At 37.3% G+C, this 22,512-nt stretch overlaps 1 protein-coding gene across 6 annotated transcripts in view; it reads right to left on the bottom strand.

Annotated features, from left to right (window-relative positions):
• Positions 1-11,067: 11,067 nt before the first annotated feature.
• Positions 11,068-22,512, bottom strand: part of KIZ (kizuna centrosomal protein) — a 175,322-nt gene continuing 163,877 nt past the window's right edge. For all 6 annotated transcript variants that reach the window (XM_056813834.1, XM_007476629.2, XM_007476630.2 and 3 more), the window contains 2 exons: positions 12,997-13,040; positions 11,068-11,235 (listed from right to left, as the gene is read on the bottom strand). In XM_056813834.1, coding sequence (XP_056669812.1) covers positions 11,132-11,235; positions 12,997-13,040 — 148 coding nt within the window. In that variant the 3' untranslated portion in view covers positions 11,068-11,131. The remainder of the gene's footprint in view (positions 11,236-12,996; positions 13,041-22,512) is intronic.

Raw genomic sequence — 22,512 nt, forward strand, 5'->3', positions numbered from 1 at the left:
GTCAATACAGAATTCGCAAGGACCCTTATGTACAGATTAGTAGCCACCATTTCTATTTGAATGCAACACCACCACCTCGCATTGGTGATCTTGCTCCAGTCTGACTTCCCACCAATGGACAACAGGGGAATTTTGGACTTGAAACTTCACCAATGTGGTACAATGATGTCAGATAAAGGGGGTTATACTTAATTTGGTAAATAATGAGTAATGGAAGGTTTTTGAGGAGTCAGCAAATCCATCAATCAATAAGCATTTATCATAGTTATGGTTGAGGAAAATCAATATGACAGCATTGTGTAGGATAGACTGGAAATGGGAGTTAAACCAAGTCAAGAGACTTCTTAAGAAGCTAGTGGACTAGTCCATATAAAAGGTAATGAGACTCTGAATAAGGTTTGTGGTACTCTGAATGGAAGGCAGTATGTATCCCTGAAGATATAATATTTTGAAAGTTGATTTTATAAAAGAAAATATTCTTATGGCTTGCCTGGACCAATGCACAGAATCAAATTAAGAGGGGAGACATTTAGAGGATACCATTGGCAGTCAATTAAAACTTTGTTCCCAATGTTTTTGCCAAGAATGCTTTTTGGTGCTTAGCTCTGTCCTCTGCATCTGCCACCAGCTGCTCCTCGATAGCTATATGCCAATGGTCTCCTTAATAGCATTCATTCCTGAGTGACCATCAAGGGTCATCAGGGCTTAAGTAAATCCATTTTAGATTATGGGACCCTGTTCACCAAAACTTTTATTATAGTCAACTAAAATTCTATTTCTCCATATCTGCTACTATGCCCTACTGTAAAGTTTAATTTTCTCATAATTTCATGTAAAAAGACAAAGTCCTACATATCAATATTTTAATGCACATAGTTGGACAGATAGTGCTCTTGGGCAGTGAAGGACAGAAGGGCAGTGAACTAGGTCCAGAACTGAATAGGAAATCAGGCTGTATGGCCTTTGGGAAATTGGACAGTGGTTTTAGTGGTTCCCAAACTCCCAGAAAATAAAAAAAAATAATGTTCTTCTCATCATGACATACATCTGTAAGTCAAGGAATACCAAAGTCTTCAAAGAATTAAAATTGACAGTGACCCTGAAAAGGCAGTGGACATTGTAAATATGTGTAGGCTGAAGCACATTACCAACCAGGAACTGAATAAAAGGAGTATAAATGATGTCATCAGAGGGTAAGGGAAGGGAATAAGCATTTATTAAGCACTTACCATATGCATAGGAACCATGCAAAGTGCTTTACAAATATGATCTCATTTGATCTTCACAACAATCCTGTGAAGTATTTGAGGAAATTGAGGCAGATAGAAATGTGTCATTAGCATAGTGTCACACATATCACTGTGACTTATCCAAGATCACACATCTAATAAATGTCTGAAGCTAGATTTGAACTCAGGTCTCCCAGGCTCCAGGCTCAGCATTCTATCCACTGTGCCACCTAATTGCCTCTGAGAGCCATTATAGAAATGTCTGACTAGAAAACAAGATGGGCCTGTTATGTGGTAAGACCCAGGGATCACCAATGGATAGCTCATGTGTTCCCCACTGGTGTACACACAATTTTAAGTGAACTAGGGTAAGAACCTTCCTCTCCTGGCCTTCCTCTCCCCTCACTCTTCTCTCCATCCCCTCACCCAAGACACTGGGTAGATCCCTTTGAAGGATTAATGAGAGGACATGGACAATAGTCAGTCACAAAGGATGAGAGCACATGAATGGGTTGCAATTCAAATCTTTGTAGGGATTACTTATATCAATGATATACAAAGTGCATTAAAGTATAGAAAATGTGAAAAGAGCCCTGAATGTGGAGTTGGAGAAGACCTGGTCAAGTCTCTTAACTTCTCTAGGCCTGTTTTCTCTACATAAAATGAAGGGATGGGTCCAAATGATCTCTATGATCCTTCTTGCAGTTGCAAAACAAAACATGGGAAAGAGACTGCCTTCTGATAAAACTGCAAGAATGCATTAATGCATTTTTGGAAAGAGCAGTGATAACAAATAGAATGAGTACACTGAGGAGAACCATTGGATGGTTTGAGTTCAAGCCCACTCCCAATCTGTAAGGTTTTTTTTGGGCCTCAGTTTCCAGATACACAACATGAGATGGTTAAAATAAATAGTTCCTGGTGTTCCTTACAATCCTATGATCATGACTGTCATCACAGACAACAGAACATCTCATTTCAGCTGCACAGTACTATGGCAAGTGATTTGTTAAGTTATTATTTAAATAGTTCTAGACTTTTATAGTCATTATGTCTTTCCCAGGTCTATATGTATTACCAATGGCTGGGAACACATACAATACTTGACCCAGAGTGGATAAAGCAGAACAGTACACTACCTGGAACAGGGCAAGTTCAAGTTAAATTCCTGTTGCCACATGATCTTTGGTCCTGAGTCCCCATTTGAGCCTCAAGCCTACTCAAGGGAGTGGGTTCTTTAGCTCTAACATTAATTTAGATTTTTGTGGAGTAAGTTCATCATCTAGCTTTTCACATCACTAAGTGGGCAGGATTCCGGGGTCAGGGGAAGCCACATGGAACAGCTCTATTTGATCAGGGTTATCTATTGATTGTTAACTTCTCTGTCTCTGGGATTCTTTCAACAAAGTCTATATAAGCAAACCAACTGTGATTATGGTCTATTGTGTCTGACCATGGGAATCCTTTGCATCCAACAGCTTGGACTAAAAAACAAGGACTCCTATTGCAGTGAGCACTACAAAAACAATTTAGTAAACTATCATGGTGATTGAACCACATGGTTCAGTAGTATCAGCTTCTTCTTTTCTATAACACTTTTCCTTGGCTGAGTAACATCCAATCCTTAATCTGTTAAGGCTGGGGAGATGGCAATCCTACTGTCCATCAGCATCATCTGTCACCATCTTTGAGCTGCCAGTTTGACAGTTGGGAAAGAGAAGGATAAAGTTGACTGGCAGAATGTTTTACATCTAATGAGTTTGTGCACAATAATAGTATAATAAATAATGCTGAAGAGGAACTCAGTTATCACTTGCATTCTCAAAGTGAGATATTGCTTTAGCAGAAGCTCACAGAGCCATCTGTCATCAAATATTAGTCTTTGTGTCAATGGTTATACTGGATGGAGGAAATGGAAAACACCTAAGTATGGAGACAACAGCACTGCATCATTTAAAGAGATTTAAAAGGGAGTTTACCTTGAGGAGCCAGAGATTTGAAGATGATTTTGAAATATATATATGTGTGTGTGTGTGTGTGTGTGTGTGTGTGTGTGTGTGTGTACACACACACATGTAAACTCCACCAAAAGATAGGCTGTAAATCTTGACTGCTGAATGCTAATGAGAGTTTCCCCAGATGAGTTTAGCCTCTGCCATTCACTGGAAATTCTTGAGCAATATAATCCTTATCTGTTGTGGTTTTTGGCTGGAATTATTGGGAGCCTCTTTAATGTATTTTTGCCCAGTTTGATACATCAAAATCTGATTTCTACAGAGGCACTCTGCTGATGACACAAATACTAACTGCAGGAATATTAAAAGTGGACAAAGGCTTGAGAACAGTATAAAAATGGTTAAGATTTATAGTCTTGTCTCTTGCTTCATTTTCACTGAGAAAAAAGGCCAGAACTCATAGACACTGTATTGTATGATGAAGAGGAAAATGCACTAGGCTTGGAGTTAGGAGATGGACTGGGCCATATATGCTACTTTCTACTAGTCAAGTATCTTAAATGTTTTGAGCTTTGGTTTTTGCTTCTGTAAACAGAGAGATAATAATACTCAACGCCATCAACATCATAGGACTACTACAAGGAAAGAGCTTTGTAAAACTTTTAAAGTTGTGTAAATCAGTGCTGTGATTTATAATAATAATGTATTAGCAGGATATGGAAACATTCCAAGTCAACAGAGTTCATCCTCATCTGTAAAATGGGGATGATTATAGTACCTACCTCCTAGAGTTTCTATGAGGATCATATGAGATTGCAAACTTTAAAATACTAGAAAATTGCAGTAGCTCAGAAGAAAAGTGAGATGTGTAAATTTAGAGACACTTCTATCTCAAATATGGGCTATTTGTGCCTGACTTGTTTTAGGACCTTCTGAGCTCATACTGGTCATGGTAGGATTGACCAACAGAGTGATGTTATTTTGGTCCTCTTTGAGTCTAAAGGACAACAATCAACCAACCAGCTATTATTACCATTATTTTTAATGTTAATACTCCCTCTTCTTCATGAGATTATTAACTTCATTAAAGGACTAGTTATTAATAATAACTATAATGTGCCTTAATGATACATTATTGTTATTTAGCTATTAGTTATTAGGGGACAAAATAAGACAAGAGATTTCCTGGCACATTTTTGGTTCTAGCTATTATTAGTAGCTATAATAATGATGAGCTATATTTACTGCAGTGCTTAAATGTCCTGTTGAAAAGGTAGCACTGTGCAATTTAAAGAACTCTGGACTGAGCATTGGAGAATGTGGATGTGGTTTTCAGTTTAGTTCCTTATTCCTTACATGTCCTTGGTTGAGCCACTTTTCCCTTTCAAGGTCCTCAGTTTCCTCATCTGAATGTTAAGGGATTTGGACTGGGTGATATATAAAGATCTTTCCAAGTCCTAAATGTGAATTAGTCCAAAGCCTAGGAAACCTTTGGTAATTCCCTGTATAAAGGCTGGAATGTAGTCCAGATGGATAGAGAATAATCACCTTTTCTGCTTCCTTTAGCTTTTGTTCTGAGCTCTTGAGGGCAGGGGCTATTTTTGTTTTTGTTTTTGTTTTCCTTTGAATCCTTAATGCTTAACACAGTGCATAGCATACACTACTCTATAAAGCTTAATAAATGCTTATTGAATGAATGAAATCACAAGAGCACCAAATACAATCAGCTTTGTAGCCCGTAGTCTGTTTTCATAGTAGAGTCAATTCTCAGATAGGTTAATTCTCAGACCCTATTCAGTTTCTCACAACAGATGTTGTTCAGTCATTTTTTTCAGTTATGTCCAACTGCACATAGTCCCATTTAGAGTTTTCTTGGCAAGGATACTAGAGTGATTTGCCATTTCCTTCTCTAGTTCATTTTACATATGAGGAAACTGAGGCAGACAAGGTTAAGTGATTTGTTGAGGGTCACAGAGCTAGTGTCTGAGGCCAGCACTGTATCCACTGTGCCACCTAGCTGCCCCCTCACAACAGATATGGTATCTTAAATAGAACTTTTGTTATGAATAGAGAGTTTTCTTATAGGAACTCTCCTCCCTGTACTAACATGTAATGTAGATAAGGGAACAGGGTCTGGGGAAACCAAAATCAACAGACCTAAATCAGTCATAATACAGATTAGGATTTGAATGTTCTATTACCAGTCAATATCCCCTCTATCCTCATACTTCCTTTGCTTTCACTTGAGTAGTACCTAAACATGATTTAGGATTGCTTTTTAAAAAATAGAAAATAGAAAAAAGGGGGAGGCTATAACAACTATTCATATAAGTAAATACAAAATATTTTTAGGAGGAGTGGGAACAACACTCATGACTACAAGGAGCAGGAAAGGTCTTAAGGAGGAGGCAGCACTTGAACTAATACTTCAAGAGGTTGAGGTAAGGAGGGGAAGCTTTCCAGGGATGGAGGACAGGTTGTATAAAGGCCCAGAGATGCTCAAAGGTGTGGTTGGGAGTGGAGTGAATGCTGTTGTCTAATCCTCATTTCCCTGCTAACCTCCAGCCTCACAGCTACAATTGCCTTTTAGACATCTCAAACTGGATGTCTTTAGACTCTTTAAATTCAACATGTAAAAAACTTAACTCATTATCTTCCTCCTCTCAAGCCTTCTCCACTTCCAAATGTACCTCTTACTGTCAAGGGCATCACCATCATCTCAGGGAATGGTGAATGGCCTCAAGAGTTTATGAGAGCTTTATTAGAGATCAAGATGATTGTGGAAGCTTCAACTTAGTCATCTAGGATGCTGGAGGGCAGGTGGCTATCAACTGGTTATTTCCCATTTTCTGTTCTTGCTTCCTTTCTTCCCATGAATCACCATTCATATCTGCTGATGTGAGAATCCTCTTTCCTCAGATAGCCTTGTATTCTTTTGCAATCTCTTTTTAAAAAACCCTTACCTTTTATCTTAGAACTGATAATGACTATCAGTTCCAAGGCAGAAGAGCTATAAAGGCTAGGCGATTGTGATTTGCCTAGGTAGGAAGTGTCTGAAGCTAGATTTGAACCCAAGTCATCCTAACTCCAGGCCTGGTATTTTATCCACTGTGCTGTTTAGCTACCCCCTTCCTTTTGTCTCTTGTCTTATCATCAGTTACATCTTGACAGATCTCAACTTGTCCAGCATCTATCTCCTCCACTCAAATTTATGTTGCTATACAAAGTCACTCAACCAAAGTTCCTGGGTTATAAAAATGATGATGGTGAAGATGATAAGTGATATCATCAGTTTCTGTGGGATCAATTATCATCTCTAAGTGCCTCCCAAATCTACATATCTGGTCCCAATCTCTTAAGTTTAGATCATGCATCACTAACTACTGAATATCTCCAAAGGATGAAGACCTGCATCAGGGTGGTGACAGTATCGAAGGAGAAGGGGGCATATTTGAGAGATGGTTTGAATGAAAATAGACAGACCTTGGCAACAAATTGGATATGGGAGATGAAAGATAATGAGGGGTCAAGGATAACACAGGTTGTGAACTTGGGAGGAGTGAGATGATGGTGGTGCCTTTGACAGAGGGAAGTTTAGAAATGGAGGAGGTTTACAAGGGGGAAGAGAATGAATTAAGTTTTGGATATGTTGAATTTAAGGAGTCTACAAGACATTCTATTTGAGATGTTGAATAAGCCCTTGGAGATGTGAGATTGGAGGTTAGCAGAGAAGTTAGGATTAGATAAGAGAATCATTAGCATAGAAGTGATCATTGAACCAATAGGAGCTGATGATATCACTAAATGAAATGATATATAAAGAAAAGAGGAAAATAGGGCAGAGCTGTCTGGAAAATACATTGCTAGCAAGCATGACTTCCATAAAAATACAGCAAAAGGAAACTGAGAAGCAGTCAGATAGGTATCGAGGAGAGCCAGGAGTGTGCACAAAATAAGAGAAGTCTCTAGTAGAAAAGGGTGGTGATTAGATTGTAAGGTCCTTGAGGACAGAGACTATTTTTTGCCTCTTTTTATATTTCTACCTCTTAGCACAGTGTCTGGTACATAGTAGGCACTTAAGATATTGATTGATTGATCAGTGATGTGATAGAGAGTTCAAGAAAGATGAGGATTGAGAAAGATTTAGCAATTAAGAGATCACTGATAACTTTGGAGGGAGTAATTTCCACTGAATGATGTTTGAAAGTGAGACTATACAGAGTTAGAGAGAGGAAAGGAACTGGAGGCACATATTGTTGGAGGCCTTCTCAATAGGTTTAGCTCTGAAAATCAGGAGAGATATGGAATGTTCCTATGGATGGATTCATGAGGGTTTTTGATGATAGAGGAGATATAGACATGTTTGTAGGCAACAGGGAAGCAGTCTGTAACAGACAAGGAGAAGTTAAAGATGCAAGAGTGAGGATGATAGAGTGGGCAATCTGCTGGAGGAGATGGGATCAAATGTTCATGTCCTTTGGCTATACATTCACTGGGGAATAGTTCTTGATCATTTATTTGTGTTAATTCCCTATATATCTTAGATATCAGACACTTATCCTTATCAGAATTATTTGATTCAAAAATGTTTTCCTTTCTTATACTTAGCTGCATTGATTTTATGTGAAAGCTTTTCAGTTTCACACAAAACATGATCTGTTTTTGCATCTTCTCTTTACTTGGTTAGCAATTTTCCATCTCACCATGACTGTTAAAGGAACATGATCTGATTCTTTTCTAATTTTATTTTTATTTTGTGAGCTGTTATATTCAGATCATGTAGACGCTCTGAGCTTATTGTGACAGGATATGGTTAAGATTTGGTTTAAGCCTACCTTTGAAGTTTTCCCAGAAGTTCTGGTCAAATAAGTTCTGGTGGTTTGTGATCCCAGGTTTATTAAACACTAAGGGGATTACTGAGTTTGATTGCCTCTAATTCTTCCTCATGTAGTCTTTTCCATTGATCTATTTTTCTATTTCTAATGAAGACCAAATAGTTTAGATGATTACTGCTTTGTAAAATAATATAAAGCCTGAAACTGCTATTCCTTCTTCATCCATACTATTTTTTCTTTGTTTCTCTTGATAGTCTAGACCTTTTGTTTCTCTAAATGGATTTTTTTCATAGCTCTAAAAAGTATTTCCTTGGCATTTTGATAACTCCATCTCTCTCTGCCTCTCTTTCCTTCCCCATATGTTCACATTTGTAAAATTTAGGTATTCTTTCTATTATAGATGTAAATTTATGTAATATTTTTATTATAGTGACATGGCTCAACCAAGAGTAATAAACATCCTTCCTAAAATGTAATTATTTCTTTAAAGTGTCTGATAATTGTTATCTTTAGGTTTTCCCAGTGTTTTGGTAGATTAACTGCCTGAGGTATTCCCCCATCTTATGCTCATATTCACCAGGAAGCAGCAGTTGCTACCTTGTGGTTCATGGGGTACCTTGTGGTTACCCACTCTTGAAACCATAGCTCACAAAGACTTGCTATTGTGTTTCCTATTAACAGTCAGTCAGTAGACTGGGTCTTAGGATGGGTATTTACCAAGAGTGCAAAATTAAAACAGTTGACTATAAAACATTAGTTCTTCACCCCACCTCTCACTTCCATTTTCCCCTGTCTCATAACCTAGGGCACTTGCTTCTCCTAATACTACTAATACCTATAGTATCTATGGGAAGAGGAGGTACCACATACAAATGCAGGACAGCATTCAATCAGGGAACATGTGGCCAAGAGAACTACCAACTCCTGGAATTTGGGGGTATTGAAATAATTTCTTTTATTGTGCAGGCTTCTCTGCAGTCATACTCTTGATGGCCCGATGAGCTCTCTCATATCCATATTGGCTCTCTTCTCTGCTACCAGAAGCTAGCTCCTGGAAACTACTTCCAGTGATTGAAAATCTCTATTTGTGTCTGTCTCTGATCCTTCAACTATGACTTGAAGTATTTCAAACTGACTTTCCAACTGTTGATGGGGAAATCTTATTTTGTATGAGTAGCTTTGCTGCTAAATGCCATATCAGAGAGAAATCTCTTCAGTGGTCTTTTTCACAGATACAGGAGAATGATCATGTGTTGACACCTTGTTAATATGGCAACACATTATCATCTGTGACAAGGAGGTGGGAAAGCAAAACCTCTCCTCTGGGCTTCCCCAAGTTAAACATTTGTTGTTCTAATAAATCAACGTGGGTCATTTTTTGGTCCCAACAAAGCTCCCAGAACATGGAGAACTCTCCCCATAGGGATTATGGGTCAGCTGAAATTATGCCTTTCTATTATTTGGTGAGAAGCCAGATTCCTTCTTGTTGGTGATTCTTTGACAACAGAGGTCAGGTTGTGGGTGGGGAGAGGGTAAGAGTTGTGGCTATCATATTCCCTTTCCCAAATTTTTTTCCTTCCTCAATTTAGTAAATTTATATTAAAATGCAAATGGATTTGGTTGCTACTTAATATGAGGGGTATATTGCTACTCCACTGAAGGCACTGTCTCAATGAGTTTCCTTGATGCTTCACTGGGGTTTTCTAAATTAAATCACATCATTAGCAAATAGGTGTCCTTAGAAGTCTCTATTTTCTATTCTCTAATCTTCCTGGCAATAATGTCAATGCAAAACCAGGGCAGGTGTAGAATTCAGAAAACCTGAGTTCCCTCTACCATTTGCCATTTTCAATGTTTTTTTTTTGTCATTTGTCATGTTTTAATTGTGATTTTTTAGCTTTCTCAAATTTGAAGATTATCTGTGTGATCCTGAGCCTGCCCCTTAAACTCTCTGAGTATGAACAAGTTCCCATATTTATAAAATAGGGATAATCATAGCAACCCCATCCCCCCTGCTTAGGTAGCTATTGTGAAGACCTAACTATGCTTAGTAGAGAAGGTTGGGCTTCACTTACATTTTTACTGAGGACAGATCTTACTTCTATTGAGGCTGGCTAGTATGAATGGAAGTGTTATTACTTTGCATCTTTTGAAGGAATAATCCAAAGCAGTAGAGATTATAGTCTTCAGTGTTCCCAGACTATTGGATTACCATAAATGATTATTGTATATGGTCCATCATTGTTAGGGAGTCCCATAAGAATGAGCTTTACAATGACGATAGTATTTAAGATGCCTTTATTTGTAACCACCTATTAATACCCCTTCCCCCCTTTCCCCAACCCCTCCATTACATTTTTTTCCCTTAATTTCAGGCATTTTCTCTGACTGTTCCTCATACCTTGGACACTCTCCCTCCTTCCCTCTGACTACTGACTTCCCTGGCTTCTTTTAACTACCAACAAAAATCTCATCTTTTAATGGAAGATTTTTCTAATCTTTCTTAAGTTTAGTACCTTTCCTCTTTTAATTATTTCTTATTTATGCTGTATATAATTTGCTTTGTATATATTTGTTTACGCATTGTATCTCCCATTCGATTATAAACTCCTTGATGGCGAGGACTTCTTAAAAATGTTTTTGATTTATCATTGACTGATTTTATAAAATTTTTAAAAAGCCATAAAGTTACAAGAAACATGGTAAAGTCATACAAGGAATATGTCAGATGCTACACAAGACTATACTTAAGTCATCTAAGAAACTGTTACTGAGCTAAGTTTGGGAAATATATAGTAGGATCTTTCAAAACTCTTTTCCCTTTCTCCCTCCCACTTCACTTCATTTTCTCAATGGAAATGTTTTTCAAACAGGGATTGAACTTAGTCTGGAGTATCAACCTATACTCATTCCATGGATTATAAAATGCTGATTATTTAAAAATCAATGTAATACTATGTTTTCACATCTGAAAAGGAGATAACATAAAAGGATGTAATGAATTTGAACATCAAATGTATAAAAAGTTTCAGCTATACACAAAGCATATTCCAATTTGAAACTTTATTTTATTTAAAATCTTTTTTTTTTCATTCCCAAGCAGTATCACTTGTTAGTCGTAGAAGTCATCAAAATCATCGATAGAGGTGTTGTGGTTTCTAGGACGTAAAGCAGCTTCAATTTCAGAGTTGCTATCATCAGATTCACCCCAAAAAGCTAAGATAGAAGAACAGACAACTACTTAACAATATTTCATCTTAATCTACAGAATAGATGATTATCAAACATAGCAGAGTAGGGCATCTAGGTTGCTCAGTGGGTAGAGAATCAGCCCTGGAGATGGGAAGTCCTGGTTTCAAATCTGATCTCAGGTACTTCCCAGCTGTGTGACCTTGGCCAAGTCACTTAACTCTGAATGTCTAGCCCTTTGTTGCTCTTCTACCTTGGACCTGATAATCAGTATGGATTCTAAGACAGAAGCTAAGTTTTTACAAAAAAGCAAGCAAACAAATAAAAAATAAATATATTATAGTAAGTACAAACAACAATAATTTAGGCTGTAGTGTCTTTAGATTCAACCATCTATTCCCAGAAATTTCAATGAATTCTATACTGGGGAAATTCAGAATGGCATACGATTTTAGGTTGTGTTTTTTTTTAACCGCAGTGGAGATGAATGATTTTATATTTTTGTACACTTATCTGAATATGTTATTTCTCCCATTAGAATGGAAGCCATCAGAGCTGTTTTTCACTTTGTTGTCGCATTCCTAATATCTCACAGTCCCTGACTCGTAATAGGTGCTTAACAAAAATACTTGTTGAATTGAATTCAAACTAATATGGTTTTGTAGACTCTTTTTGGTAGGAGTTAAAGGTAACAGGTTCTCTTGAGTTGTATGAAGATGAAAACAGTTCAGGAGTCACCCATAAGCTACAGAAGCTCTCATTCAGGACACACTGTTCACCCTTCACTCACAATTCATTTAGTATACTTTCTCTGCTTTTTTTGATGAATTTAGTACTAATCATGTTAATGGAATGAGAGACAAGGTTAAGTTCTCTCAGGGGAAATATTATTCAAATCTTTTAAAAATATATCATGTTATTTCTAAACAATTACCTAAACTTTTACTAAATTCATTCCAGGTCTTATAGAATTTCATATTTTCTTAATTAAATGGCATTAGATCATATACCTTCTAAGGCAGATTTCTGCTCATTAGTTTATGGCAGATTTTTCTCAATCTGCAAAACTTTTGCTACTTATTTCTCAAAGCACATAAATTAAAAACAAAAGCAAACAAAAAACAATTCCTTTTCCCTGTGTCTGGCTCCATCCTCTTTCTTTTCCAGTTTATTTGGTTCCTAACTTTTGAGTCTTAAAATCTGCTTTAATGAAGCTGTATCTGAAATCCTTAGTTGAAAATCTATCTGATTTTTAACAGTCTATAGCAGTGTTGGCGAAGGTTTTCAAGTTTTGGTGCCCAAACTGCAACTTCAAGCCACCTCCCAGCCCCATTACACCAGAGAGTGGAGGAAGAAAGGGCTTACTTTGGACACCTGGACAGAGGGGTGGGGCATGCAAAAAATGTCCCCAGGCACTGGGAAGAGGGAGAATGGAGCAGCTCTCCCCTGCCTGCTGAGCACATATAACAATACCTCAACAACTCTGCTCTATAGTGTAGTTTAGATTAGGAAACACTGCCAGAAGGTCAATATGTTTAAAACATGCCAACTTTTGCCACCCAGAATTCCTGAAACTTGCAGAATTTAGGATGTTTATACCACAAAAGATTTATTTATCTTGAAGTCTTAAACACTTCATTTTAATCTAGAAACCTGGTATATGTTTGTTTAATTTACATCTAGTATACACACACACACATATTACAATAGATGAAACAGTTTTTAGGGAGTGTAATTGGTTAAAAAGGCAAAATGAAAATGCATCCTTCAAACATATTTCATGCTTACCTTTTGATTTTAAATTGGTTGTTATTTTCCTTTTGCTTTCATCCCTATAAAACAAAGTAATATTATAAGTATTGAACAAATAAAATCCAAAAATTTAAATATTAATATATTAATGAAAGAGAAGCTAGACTTTTCTCTATATGAAAATTTAAAAAGTACTATTCATTCATTAGCACATAAACTTTACATTTGTTGACCTTTTCCCAAATAGAAAAGCAAAACTTTCCTATTTCCATTGTAGTTTAAAAAAAGAGTCTAATATGTCTGATGCCTTTGGTTGATAGGTTTCCAAAGTATATCCAATGCCTATTAATAAATCTGCGTTTAGGGTCTTTCATCTACCTTGATACATGTGTAGTTGCTATTCTTTTCTTGGTTAAATAACTGCTCTTGTGTCTAGAGTATCACAGATCCTTTTGAATCTGTTAACAAGCTACAATCATTTTGATCCTTTGTGTGCTGCATGTATATTGTGTGGCTGTTATGAAATAAGCACACAGGGGGCAGTGATGGAGAATTAATTGTCACTTTAACAATCTTGTGATAAGTAGAAAAATACAAAGCTTCATCTCAATTCAGTTGTAAAGACGGAATATGAAATATCTGATAGGACCATTCAATATTAGAATAAAAATAGAATAGAATATACAAGTTGGAAATACTCATTGCACTGAAAACAGAATTGAGTTTAACCAAAGATTTTCAGGATGAATCCATAAACTTAGCTTAATTAAAAAGCCTGATTTAAAATTAATGGAAAAATAACATTATGGAAATCTTAGTAGAAGTTTCTATTTATCAAAATATTTCATGCCTATCTTTCAATATAGAACACTTTGGAGAAAATGTCTTATAACTTTATTTGTGTAAATGAATTTGCTAAAGTGCAAATTATTTACAAAGAAAATTGGTACTTGTTTTCTTTATATCACTTTTTGGAGGTTTTCAACTTTTAATAACTAAAAGTCCCCTCTATTTTATAAAGCACTGTTTAATTTTATAAGACTGACTATAATTATTGTGAAAGTCTCAAAATGAAGAGTAACTGTATATGTGCACTGTTTGACCTTTTGGTTTCTCTATTTAGATTTTTGTCAAATAATTTATATATTGTTAGGCTTCTCAACTATTTCCTTAAAATGGATTCTGTTGCTTTGTAAGCAGACTGAAATCAATAAAAGAGGGGGTATTCACCTTGCTGAATCTTAGATATATCTCTACAATGCACCTGATTTAAAAAAATTAAACTTAAATTTCTCTAGCAAAGAATTAGTTGTGATTAGTTAACTTTTTGCCTTAGGCTACATAAGGGTCAATATTAAATATTGTCGATATCTTGGGTGAAGAAAATCCATCAAGCTCCATGGCAAATGAACAATGTTTATGTCTGCTGATCTTCAGAGCTCACTTTTTAGGCCACTGCCTACCTCTTAATTTTCCATGATCAAGTACTGGGTCTTTTAATTCCCCACTAATGGAGAGTCACTTGAAGACATCTGATCCACAACTGCTATTCTCTGTAGCATTCCAACCAGGAGAAACATGAACCACAGTGAACATTTGGGGTGGTACTGACAGACAGCTGGCAATAAATGACATTGTTCATACAATAGGTATCACGAGTGACAGAACAGAAATAACTTAAAATGACAGCATGCCAACTCAAGATAAAAATCAGGATTGATTATGGTAAGAGCACAGTATTATTCAGTAATTCACTGGACAAATACTGATTGTGTGGCTGCTCTGGTCTGTATTCTGGAGGGGTGGGGAAGTTATCCTTCAGAAGCTTCCTATCTAATTAGTTACAGAAAAGAAAACTCATGCATAATAAAGATAATATGAGGCAGAAGGTGACAGAAGTCACATGGGTGCGACAGACAAGTGCTAGAGTTCAGAGGTAGGAGGGAAGACTTCTGCTCAGGTGACTGGGTGAGGGCTCATGGAGAAAGGAACATCTGTTGGAAAAATAGCTGGAATTTCCAAAGGTACAAATGGGGTAGAAAGAGCATTTTCCATTTGGAGGAAATAGCATGAATCAATGCTATAAAAAACTATGATGCTGCATGGCTCTGTAGTGAAGCAGCAATGAGGCAGTGTGGTATAGTGGGAAGAGCCTTAGTTCTAGGAACCTAAGTTCAAATCCTGCTTCTGAGAGGCTTTAGCATAGTCACTGAATCTTTCTAATTTTTAGTTTTCTCACCTGTGAAGTAAGTTTGCAATCTGTGACCCTAGGATGGATTTGCTATAAAACATTGTAAGGAAAGAGGTTTCTTCCTAAAGATCATTCAATAAATCATTAAAAAAAAAAAACAGAAGCAAAGCTCAATCTCATTTTCATAAGAATTGGACCTGCCAATAGGTACACCTCCTCTTAATTTAAAATATTCTTTTCAATTTACCAACCAGAAAAAAATAGGATTCATCAATGTAGTGAGCGTTCAATAAATATTTGTTGAATAAATGGATAGTTTGTTATTCATGATTTTGCTTTAGCATATTTAATGAATAACAGTTTCTTCTTATAGATATATTGATCAGCAGAATTGTAAAAATAATCTCTTACACTGTCAAATGAGCCACATAACCGATGGAAGAATCCCAGGGCCAAGTCAGAACCAACACAAATATTAAAATACAAATATTATTCATTCTAATAAGCACTGATATCTCTTGGTACATTCTAAGCTCTTAGAAGTAGATAGCATTTTATGCAATTGTGCAAACAATTCTAATAATACACATCTAATTCACATTGACATGGTTTCTGGCAGTTTAGAAAGCACTTTCTCATTCCACTGTGAGAGGCAGGCAGTGAAAGTACTCTCCTTCTTTTAGAAATGAGGAGAATGCTCAGAAAGGTTGGGTTTTGTCCTTGGTCACACAGCTAACTGAACTCCTGGACCCTGACGTTCCAGCTCTTTCTTTTTTTTATTTTTTTATTATTTTTTTTATTTTATTTGATCATTTCCAAGCATTATTCATTAAAGACAAAGATCATTTTCTTTTCCTCCTCCCCACCCCCCATAGCCGACGCGTAAATCCACTGGGCATTACATGTTTTCTTGATTTGAACCCATTGCTATGGTGATAATATTTGCATTAGAGTGTTCATTTAGAGTCTCTCCTCTGTAATGTCCCCTCAACTGCTGTATTCAGGCAGTTGCTTTTCCTCGGTGTTTCTACTCCCATAGTTTATCCTTTGCTTATGAATAGTGTTTTTTTCTCCTAGATCCCTGCAGATTGTTCAGGGACATTACACCGCCACTAATGGAGAAGTCCATTACGTTCGATTATACCACAGTGTATTAGTCTCTGTGTACAATGTTCTCCTGGTTCTGCTCCTCTCGCTCTGCATCACTTCCTAGAGGTTGTTCCAGTCCCCATGGAATTCTTCCACTTTATTATTCCTTTTAGCACAATAGTATTCCATCACCAACATATACCACAATTTACTCAGCCATTCCCCAATTGATGGGCATCCCCTCGTTTTCCAGTTTTTGGCCACCACAAAGAGCGCAGCTATGAATATTTTTGTACAAGTCTTTTTGTACATTATCTCTTTGGGGTACAGACCCAGCAGTGCTATGGCTGGATCAAAGGGTAGATATTCTTTTGTCGCCCTTTGGGCATAGTTCCAAATTGCCCTCCAGAATGGTTGGATCAGTTCACAACTCCACCAGCAATGAATTAATGTCCCTACTTTTCCACATCCCCTCCAGCATTCATTACTTTCCATAGCTGTCATGTTAGTCAATCTGCTAGGTTGAGGTGATACCTCAGAGTTGTTTTTATTTGCATCTCTCTGATTATAAGAGATTTAGAACACTTCTTCATGTACTTATTAATAGTTTTGATTTCTTTATCTGAGAACTGCCTATCCATGTCCCTTGCCCATTTATCAATTGGAGAATGGCTTGATTTTTTGTACAGTTGATTTAGCTCTTTATAAACTTGAGTAATTAAACTTTTGTCAGAGGTTTCTATGAAGATTTTTTTCCCAGTTTGTTGTTTCCCTTCTGATTTTAGTTACATTGGTTTTGTTTGTGCAAAAGCTTTTTAATTTGATGTAGTCAAAATTATTTATTTTACATTTTGTGATTCTTTCTATGTCTTGCTTGGTTTTAAAGTCTTTCCCCTCCCAAAGGTCTGACATGTATACTATTCTGTGTTTACCCAATTTACTTATGGTTTCCTTCTTTATGTTTAAGTCACTCACCCATTTTGAATTTATCTTGGTGTAGGGTGTGAGGTGTTGATCTATTCCTAGTCTCTCCCACACTGTCTTCCAATTTTCCCAGCAGTTTTTATCGAATAGTGGATTTTTGTCCCAAAAGCTGGGATCTTTGGGTTTATCGTATACTGTCTTGCTGAGGTCGCTTGCCCCCAGTCTATTCCACTGATCTTCCTTTCTGTTTCTTAGCCAGTACCAAATTGTTTTGATGACTGCTGCTTTGTAATATAGTTTAAGGTCAGGGACTGCAAGGCCCCCATCATATGTGGTTTTTTTTTCATTATTTCCCTGGATATCCTTGCTCTTTTGTTCTTCCAAATGAACTTTGTTATGGTTTTTTCTAAATCAGTGAAGAAGTGTTTTGGTAGTTCAATGGGTATGGCATTAAATAGATAAATAAGTTTGGGTAGGATGGTCATTTTTATTATATTGGCTCATCCTATTCATGAGCAGTTAATGTTTTTCCAATTGCTCAAGTCTAGTTTTAGTTGTGTGGAGAGTGTTTTGTAGTTGTGTTCATATAGTTCCTGTGTTTGTCTCAGGAGGTAGATTCCTAGGTATTTTATTTTGTCTAAGGTGATTTTGAATGGTATTTCTCTTTCTAGTTCTTGCTGCTGAGCTGTGTTGGAGATATATAGAAAAGCTGATGATTTATGTGGGTTTATTTTGTATCCTGCAACTTTGCTAAAGTTCTTGATTATTTCAATTAGCTTTTTGGTTGAATCTCTAGGATTCTTTAAGTAGACCATCATGTCAACTGCAAAGAGTGATAACTTGGTCTCCTTGCCTATTTTTATGCCTTCAATTTCTTTTTCTTCTCTAATTGCTACTGCTAGTGTTTCTAGTACAATGTCAAATAGTAGAGGTGATAATGGGCATCCTTGTTTCACTCCTGATCTTATTGGGAATGCATCTAGTTTATCCCCATTGCAGATGATATTAGCTGATGGTTTTAGATATATACTGTTTATTATTTTTAGGAATGACCCTTCTATTCCTATGCTTTCTAGTGTTTTTAATAGGAATGGGCGTTGTATTTTATCAAATGCTTTTTCTGCGTCTATTGAGATAATCATGTGGTTCTTGCTGGTTTGCTTGTTGATGTGGTCAATTATGTGGATGGTTTTCCTAATATTGAACCAGCCCTGCATCCCTGGTATAAATCCTATTTGATCATGGTGAATGATCCTTCTGATCACTTGCTGGAGTCTTTTTGCTAGTATCCTATTTAAGATTTTTGCATCTATATTCATTAGGGAGATTGGTCTATAGTTTTTTTCCTCTGTTTTTGACCTGCCTGGTTTTGGAATCAGTACCATGTTTGTGTCATAAAAGGAGTTTGGTGAAACTCCCTCTTTGCTTATTATGTCAAATAGTTTGTATAGTATTGGGATTAACTGTTCTCTGAATGTTTGATAGAATTCACTGGTGAATCCATCAGGCCCTGGGGATTTTTTCTTAGGAAGTTCTTTGATGGCTTGTTGGATTTCATTTTCTGATATGGGATTATTTAAGAATTCTATTTCCTCTTCTGTTAGTCTAGGCAGTTTGTATTTTTGTATATATTCATCCATACCCCCTAAATTGGTGTATTTATTGCCATATAATTGGGCAAAGTAATTTCTAATGATTGCCTTAATTTCCTCTTCATTGGAGGTGATGTCCCCCTTTTCATTTTTAATGCTGTTTAATTTGCTTTTCTTCCTTCCTTTTTTTAATTAGATTGACCAGTACTTTGTCTATTTTGTTTTTTCAAAGTACCAGCTTCTTGTCTTATTTATTAAATCAATAATTCTATCACTTTCTATTTTATTAATTTCTCCCTTAATTTTTAGGATTTCTAGTTTGGTTTTCTGCTGGGGGGGTTTAATTTGATCGCTTTTGAGTTTTTTCATTTGCATTTCCAATTGATTGATCTCTGCTCTCCCTAGTTTGTTAATATAAGCATTCAGGGATATGAATTTACCTCTTATTACCGCTTTGGCTGCATCCCAAAAGGTTTGGAAGGATGTCTCGCCATTGTCATTTTCCTTGATGAAATTATTAATTGTTTCTATGATTTCTTCTTTAAACAATTTTGGAGTATCATATTGTTTAATTTCCAATTGGTTTTAGATTTGGTTTTCCATGTACCATTACTAATCATTATTTTTATTGCCTTGTGATCTGAGAAGGCTGCATTCATTATTTCTGCTTTTCTGCATTTGTGTGCTATGTTTCTGTGACCTAATGTATGGTCAATTTTTGTGAATGTGCCATGTGGTGCTGAGAAGAAGGTGTATTCCTTTTTATCCCTATTTATTTTTCTCCATATGCCTATTAATTCTAATTTTTCTAAGATTTCATTCACTTCTTTTACCTCTTTCTTATTTATTTTTTGATTTGATTTATCTAAATTTGATAATGGTTGGTTTAAGTCTCCCACTAATATGGTTTTACTGTCTATTTCTCCCTTCAATTCTCCTAGTTTCTCCATTAGAAATTTGGGTGCTATATTATTTGGTGCATACATGTTGATTAATGATATTTTCTCATTGTCTAAAGTCCCTTTTAACAAAATATAATTACCTTCCCTGTCCCTTTTGATCAGGTCTATTTTGGCTTTGGCTTTATCAGATATCATGATTACCACTCCTGCCTTCTTTCTGTCAGTTGAGGCCCAGAAGGTCTTACTCCATCCTTTAATTCTGACTTTGTGGGTGTCAACCCGCCTCATGTGTGTTTCTTGAAGACAACATATGGTAGGGTTTTGGATTCTAATCCATTCTGCTATTCGTCTATGTTTTATGGGTGAGTTCATCCCATTCACGTTCAAAGTTATGATTGTCATTTGTGGACTCCCTGGCATTTTGATATCCTTCCCTAATTCTAACCTTTTCTTCTTTGGCCATACCTTTTAGTTCAGTGATTTACTTTGAATCAGTCCCCCTTGTCCCCTCCCTTGATGTTTCCCTTTTTAGTCCCTCCCTTTTTGTTCCCTCCCCCTCCCCCCTCTCTTTCCCTCCCTTTTTGTTTTCCCCCTCCCCCCCCTTGGTTTTCCCTTCTCCCTACCCTTGTTGGGTAAGATAGAATTCAACATCCCAATGGATCTGGATGTTTTTCCCTCTCAGAGTTGATTTCCCTGAGATTAAGGTTTAAGTAAAAAACCCTCTCTTCCTCTCCTTCTTATAGGAGTTTTCTTCCCCTCCCCTTCCCATGTGAATCTTTGTTTGAGAAAGATTATTCTATTTGGTCTTTCTTTACCCCCTATTTATACATTACATTTCCCCCACATGTTAGTATACATAGATTGATAGAAATGTAGTCCTTATAGAAGAGAGTTTGAGTAAAAGAAGAAGAAAACATTTTTCTCCTTTCCCCTTTCCTTAATATTTATCTTTTCAGGTATTCCTTGCTCTTTGTTTTTCGGTATCAAACTTTCCACAGAGCTCTGGTCTTTTCTTTGCAAAAAGTTGGAAGTCTTCTATTTTGTTGAATGCCCATACTTTCCCTTGGAAGTATATAGTCAGTTTTGCTGGGTAGCTGATTCTTGGTTGAAGACCCAGTTCTCTTGCCTTTCTGAAGATCATGTTCCATGCCTTACGATCATTCAGAGTAGAACTTGCAAGGTCTTGTGTGACCCTGATTGGCATTCCTTTATATCTAAATTGTCTTTTTCTGGCTTCCTGTAGGATTTTTTCTTTTGTTTGAGAGCTTTGGAATTTGGCAATTACATTCCTAGGAGTTGTCTTTTGGGGGGTTAGTGTAGAAGGTGTTCTGTGAGCTCTGTCAGTGGCTGTATTACCCCCTTGTTCTAGAATCTCTGGGCAATTTTCTTTGATTATATCTTGTATCATGATGTCAAGTTTGGTGTTTATTTCTGACTTTTCTGGAAGTTCAATTATTCTTAAATTATCTCTTCTCCCTCTATTTTCCAGATCTGTCACCTTGTCGGTGAGATATTTTATGTTCTCTTCTAATTTCTTGGTATTTTGGCTTTGCTTTATTAATTCTTGCTCTTTTACACGATTGTTGTCTTCCAGTTGCCTGATTCTGGCCTTTAAAGCCTGGTTTTCCTTTTCAGTTTGGTCACACCGGTTTTGTAGATGCGTGAATTTCTTTTGCATTATTTCCCACTTTTCCTCCCAGAAGGCTTCCATCTTTTTGGTCATTTCTGATTCAAATTCTTCATGGGTTTGTGGAGAGTTTCCATTTCCTTTGGAAGGTTTTGGAGCATTTTCTTGTGTATCGTATTCTATCTCCTCTGTATTTTGTATTTTGGCTCCATAGAATGTGTCCAAAGTCGCCCCTTTCTTCTTATTTTTCTTGGTATTTTGGGGCTTCTGTGCTTCTGTGGAGTTTGCCATCTCTGAATGTGGAGGATTAGCTTTTCTTATCTCTGTCTGGTGTTCAGAGGCTTTAGTCCTGGGCAGATTGTCCATTCTATGAGCTTTCCCTGGGTTAAACTGAGTATGCCTTAAGGCAATGACTTTCACTGGAACTGGAATGGAAGGGTCGGACCAGGGGGCCACACTCTCCTCCGGCTCTGTTTCCCTGCTGCTAAGGTGCCCCCTCGACTGGACTGGGTCGGGTTGCTTTCCGGAAGTTGCCTTCAGAATAGCTGGCCGTGAGGCTGTTTTGTCGGCCCTGAGGGTTGCTGTTGTTTCAGAGGACCCTGCTAACTGTGGGGAAAGGGGCCGCGGCTTCCCGGAGCTCCGAGGGCAGTGACTTTCACTGAGACTTGGATAACAGGATCCAGCTGGTGAGGCTGTCTTGTCGGCCCTGAGGGTTGCTGTTGTTTCAGAGAACCCTGCTCTCTGTGGGAGAAGGGGCTACAGCTTCCCGGAGTGCCGAGAGCAGTGACTTTCATTGAGACTTGGATAGCAGGATCCAGCTGGTGAGGCTGTCTTGCCCGCCCTGAGGGTTGCTGTTGTTTCAGACGACCCTGCTCTCTGAGGGGGGAGCGGTCGAGGCTTCTGGAGCCTTGGACTCTGCGCTCCTACCCCTTAGGTCCGAGTGATCTCGGGTTCTGGCTTTTGAGGGGGGCCGTACCTTTTGATCCAGGTCCAGGTCCGGGAGGAGGATTCCCAGGGTTTATGCTGTTGATCGTTTTGAATTTCGGCGCCTTAGGAGCTTATAGTTTGAGATTGGTCGGGAAGGGTTTTCCGGAGATCTGAACTTTAGCTTTCTCTAAGCCGCCATCTTGACCGGAAGTCTCCAGCTCTTTCTACCCCTTCATCTTGGCTACCAAGTCAGTCATAAAAGGGATTCAAAATTCATGCTAGAATCAACATTATTTTTTA

This window comes from Monodelphis domestica, chromosome 1 (genome assembly GCF_027887165.1).
Source record: "Monodelphis domestica isolate mMonDom1 chromosome 1, mMonDom1.pri, whole genome shotgun sequence".
In the NCBI taxonomy this organism is placed as follows: Eukaryota; Metazoa; Chordata; class Mammalia; order Didelphimorphia; family Didelphidae; genus Monodelphis; species Monodelphis domestica.